Source organism: Myxocyprinus asiaticus, chromosome 5 (genome assembly GCF_019703515.2).
Source record: "Myxocyprinus asiaticus isolate MX2 ecotype Aquarium Trade chromosome 5, UBuf_Myxa_2, whole genome shotgun sequence".
Classification (NCBI taxonomy): domain Eukaryota; kingdom Metazoa; phylum Chordata; class Actinopteri; order Cypriniformes; family Catostomidae; genus Myxocyprinus; species Myxocyprinus asiaticus.
The window spans coordinates 32,571,485-32,575,155 of NC_059348.1; the positions used below are offsets into that span (position 1 = coordinate 32,571,485).

The 3,671-nt window shown below is 38.9% G+C and overlaps 1 protein-coding gene across 1 annotated transcript; it reads left to right on the top strand.

Annotated features, from left to right (window-relative positions):
• The first annotated feature begins 217 nt into the window (after positions 1-217).
• LOC127440483 (pancreas transcription factor 1 subunit alpha) lies at positions 218-1,497 on the top strand. The gene is made up of 2 exons (XM_051697099.1): positions 218-877; positions 982-1,497. Exons 1-2 carry the CDS (start codon positions 280-282, stop codon positions 1,182-1,184), a joined length of 801 nt encoding a protein of 266 aa, XP_051553059.1. The 5' UTR covers positions 218-279; the 3' UTR covers positions 1,185-1,497.
• Positions 1,498-3,671: the final 2,174 nt, after the last annotated feature.

The window sequence follows — 3,671 nt, forward strand, 5'->3', positions numbered from 1 at the left end:
CGACAATTTAGGACCATGTCTGTGTTTTGGGCTCAGGGGGCGTGTACTGGGGGTGGCCTGCAAAGATGCCTTACCCTAAGGTGAGCTGCCTCATCTGCAGGCGCTGTGGATGCTTTGCGCTGATTGGTTGGCTCTTACGGTCAATGGCACGCGACTATGGATGTAGTTATAAGAATCCTCGCGTGCCGCCTTTCAAACTGAACCAACTCTTGAGCATCAAGAGGAAAGATCGAAGAGTCGGCGATTGTTGTTACTGGGCAACACCAACACAGCACAAAAATGGACACTGTGTTGGATCCATTCACAGGCTTAGATTCCTTCTCCTCCCCTTATTTTGACGACGATGACTTCTTCACGGATCAGTCGTCGAGGGACCACTTGGACACAGACGAGTTTTTGGACGAGGATGTCGATTTTCTCACAAATCAAATCCAAGAATATTATAAGGACAGTCGGATATCACAGCACGGAGATTATTGTGATGTTGGCAACTTCTCTTTTTCTTCCTCGTCTTCGACTTTCTCATACGGATGCGCTGACAGCACCTCGGAGCTGTCCCCTCACAGAGGAGACGGTCCCTCTCTAAAGAGGCGAAGGCGCATGAGATCCGAAGGAGAGATGCAACAGTTGCGTCAAGCTGCCAACGTCCGGGAGCGACGGAGGATGCAGTCCATTAACGATGCTTTCGAGGGACTTAGATCTCACATCCCTACTTTACCATACGAGAAAAGACTCTCAAAAGTTGACACTTTACGACTAGCAATCGGCTATATAAATTTCCTTGCAGAACTTGTGCAGTCCGACATGCCGATCCGGAACCCAAATAGTGACTCTTTAAACCAACCCAAAAAAGTCATCATTTGCCACAGAGGAACGAGTATGTATAATTATCATTATGATTATATTCTTTCTTTTATTATTATTATTACTATTATTATTATTATTATTATTATTATTATTAAAACAACTGTTCTTTCCTAGGATCCCCATCTCCAAATGATCCTGACTACGGGTTGCCTCCTCTCGCGGGCCACTCTCTTTCATGGACTGATGAGAAGCAGCTGAAAGATCAGAACATCATTAGAACAGCGAAAGTATGGACACCAGAGGACCCAAGAAAGTTGCACTTGAAGTCATCTATAAACAACATTGAGAATGAGCCCCCCTTTAATTTCATTTCCTAAGGCAGTGTAAGACGTTATTGTATCTACTGTATACAATGTTGTGTACAACTGAATTGTATGGATATATCCATGTTTTGTTTTTTGTAATATATTATTATTGTGACTGTATTGATCTGTATTTCAGCTCTTCAGTCTGAAATGAACATAAGGCCACTGGCAATCATTTTGTGTCGTACATATTTAATTGTTTTAATTGTGCTGTAATATATATTTGTTCTAATTTAATACGGATTGTGTGCAAAACAAAACATATTTTTATACGAACGAAACACGTAAAATCGTCTATATTTATACTGATGTCACAATAAATCTGTCTATCTTATTTTCATGTGTTTGCATCTTTGATTTTTATGAAAAAATGATACATTATCCAATTCCTAACACCAAAATGCACCCCCAAAATCTCAAGCTTGACATCAATTAATCGAAAGCTCTATGTCCTGTTTGGTTACAGGCTGGTTGTTCTAATTATTCATTTTGTGTTGGGCGTGGTTAAAAAGTCTGATTCAAAATTGAATTAATTTAGGCAATCAGACATCTTGTGGTGGGCCTACACAATACAATTCTAACATTGGGCGTACACTATGATAGCGTAAATATGACTTGCATCTTGTTGACAGGGCATTCTTTCTTTCATGACAATGAGGGGACCAGAGTCAAATCGTGCGATTAACTGAAACTAAAACCCAATTTTTCGAATAAACAGTCTTATGTGAGGTGTGAAGCCTTTGATATAGTGAACAACAGCTGACATGGCACAATTTATCATTACGGAAATCTGACGGACCCACGCTGTGACTGTGACAGTTTGAGTGAGAAACAAAAATAAATAAATAAATAAATAAATAAAAATAAGAGGAACGAGAAGAGGCATGACGTTTCCTTGTGCCTTGGGCAGTTGGCCTGGGTACACTGCAGGTGCTTCAAGGCAAAATTTTCCCGTGGTATCCACTTGTGTTCTGTGTAACCATTTGTCTCTACGTCAGCTCTCGCAGTTATTAAGAGGTAGCCCAAACACATGTCCATGTCCACATGTTCAATGTAAACTCGCGAAGAGCGCTTGGAAGCCAATATTACGGATGGACTGGATCAAAGGTATTTATTTAATACTATAATTATTTAATGATTCAGTTGAATGTATAATGTAAGGTTTGTTCTTGATTGTAGTGCAGGCTGTAGCCTATCCCATTATTAATACACTGTCACAGTGTGTACAATCAAACGAATAGGGGAGGCAATGGTTAACAAAGTAATAATAATAATAGTAATAATGATGATAATAATAACGTTTAATGAATTTATTTACTACCCTAATTTGTTAGTTGTTACCGTCGTATGTTTATAATGTGGGGGTATCTATTTAATATTATAGCGTCAGCAACATTTTGCAAACTCCATTGTAAACTTTCCTAATGAATTAAATAAAATTTTAACTGATCGACATAATCCAACCTTTCCACGTATTAGCGCCTCATTAAACGCGTAGATTTCTGCTTTCTAGAGCGCAGGACTAAAACCATGTAATCCCATTATACTCATTAGAAAGTCAAATGTTAGCAAGTCAGACTTAACTAAGATAAAGGACCCTAAACGTCTTCTGGCGATTTCATCTAGTCTATTTACCCGTGGTAACATTTCAATTTGATTAGGGGAGGAGGACAGACAAAAATGCTGCTATCATTGTATTTTGGCAACTCATGCTACTGAAAGAGAGTTTTTTCAAAGCAGGCAGGCACAGTACAAAACCCTTAAAGCATCTTTTGGAAGTGCGCCGATGGAGCGGAAGAAAAAGGCTGATGCACTGAATCTTTTGAGGTTTTTATTTTGTCACTTTGGGGTTTTAGCTTGGCAAAGCTTAAATGCAGCCTTTTCTTTCTTGTAAGGTTTATACCCATTAGCCTGTTATGTGTTGCAAAAACCCATCGACCCTTTTGCAAAGTCAAGATGTGGTAACCCTGTCCACAGCAGTGGATGGATAGCTAGCTAATGGTATTTTATGGAGTTTTGTAGTCATATTTTAGTGCAGGGCGATCTCGTGTAGACTATGCACAGTTTGAGATGCGGAGATTACATAGTTCAGCAGTTACTTTAGTAGTCTTAATCAAATCAAATAAATAAATCAATGAGTGAATGAATCAACCAACAACCGGAATTATCCAGTTAAATAAAAATGTGATTTTCATTCTTTTCCTGTGTGCGTCAAAGCAGAACGCATTATTTTGCGCAGTGAGTGGTAAATATTAAGGTGTAGGAAAAGATCTTGTAAGTCTGTCGTCGCCACCATCATCATCATTTTCGAGCTCCATCTGTAGTCCACACCTAATTATCAAGAAAAGTGAAATGATTACGCTTGGTTTATAACTATCAATGTCATCTTTTAATATCCTGCAATCCGCACTAAGCCTATGAGTTACTGGGAACAACGCCTATCAAGATTCTCATAAGCTTTAAATCTGCTCATATTGGGATTATGGCTTTAAAAAAAAT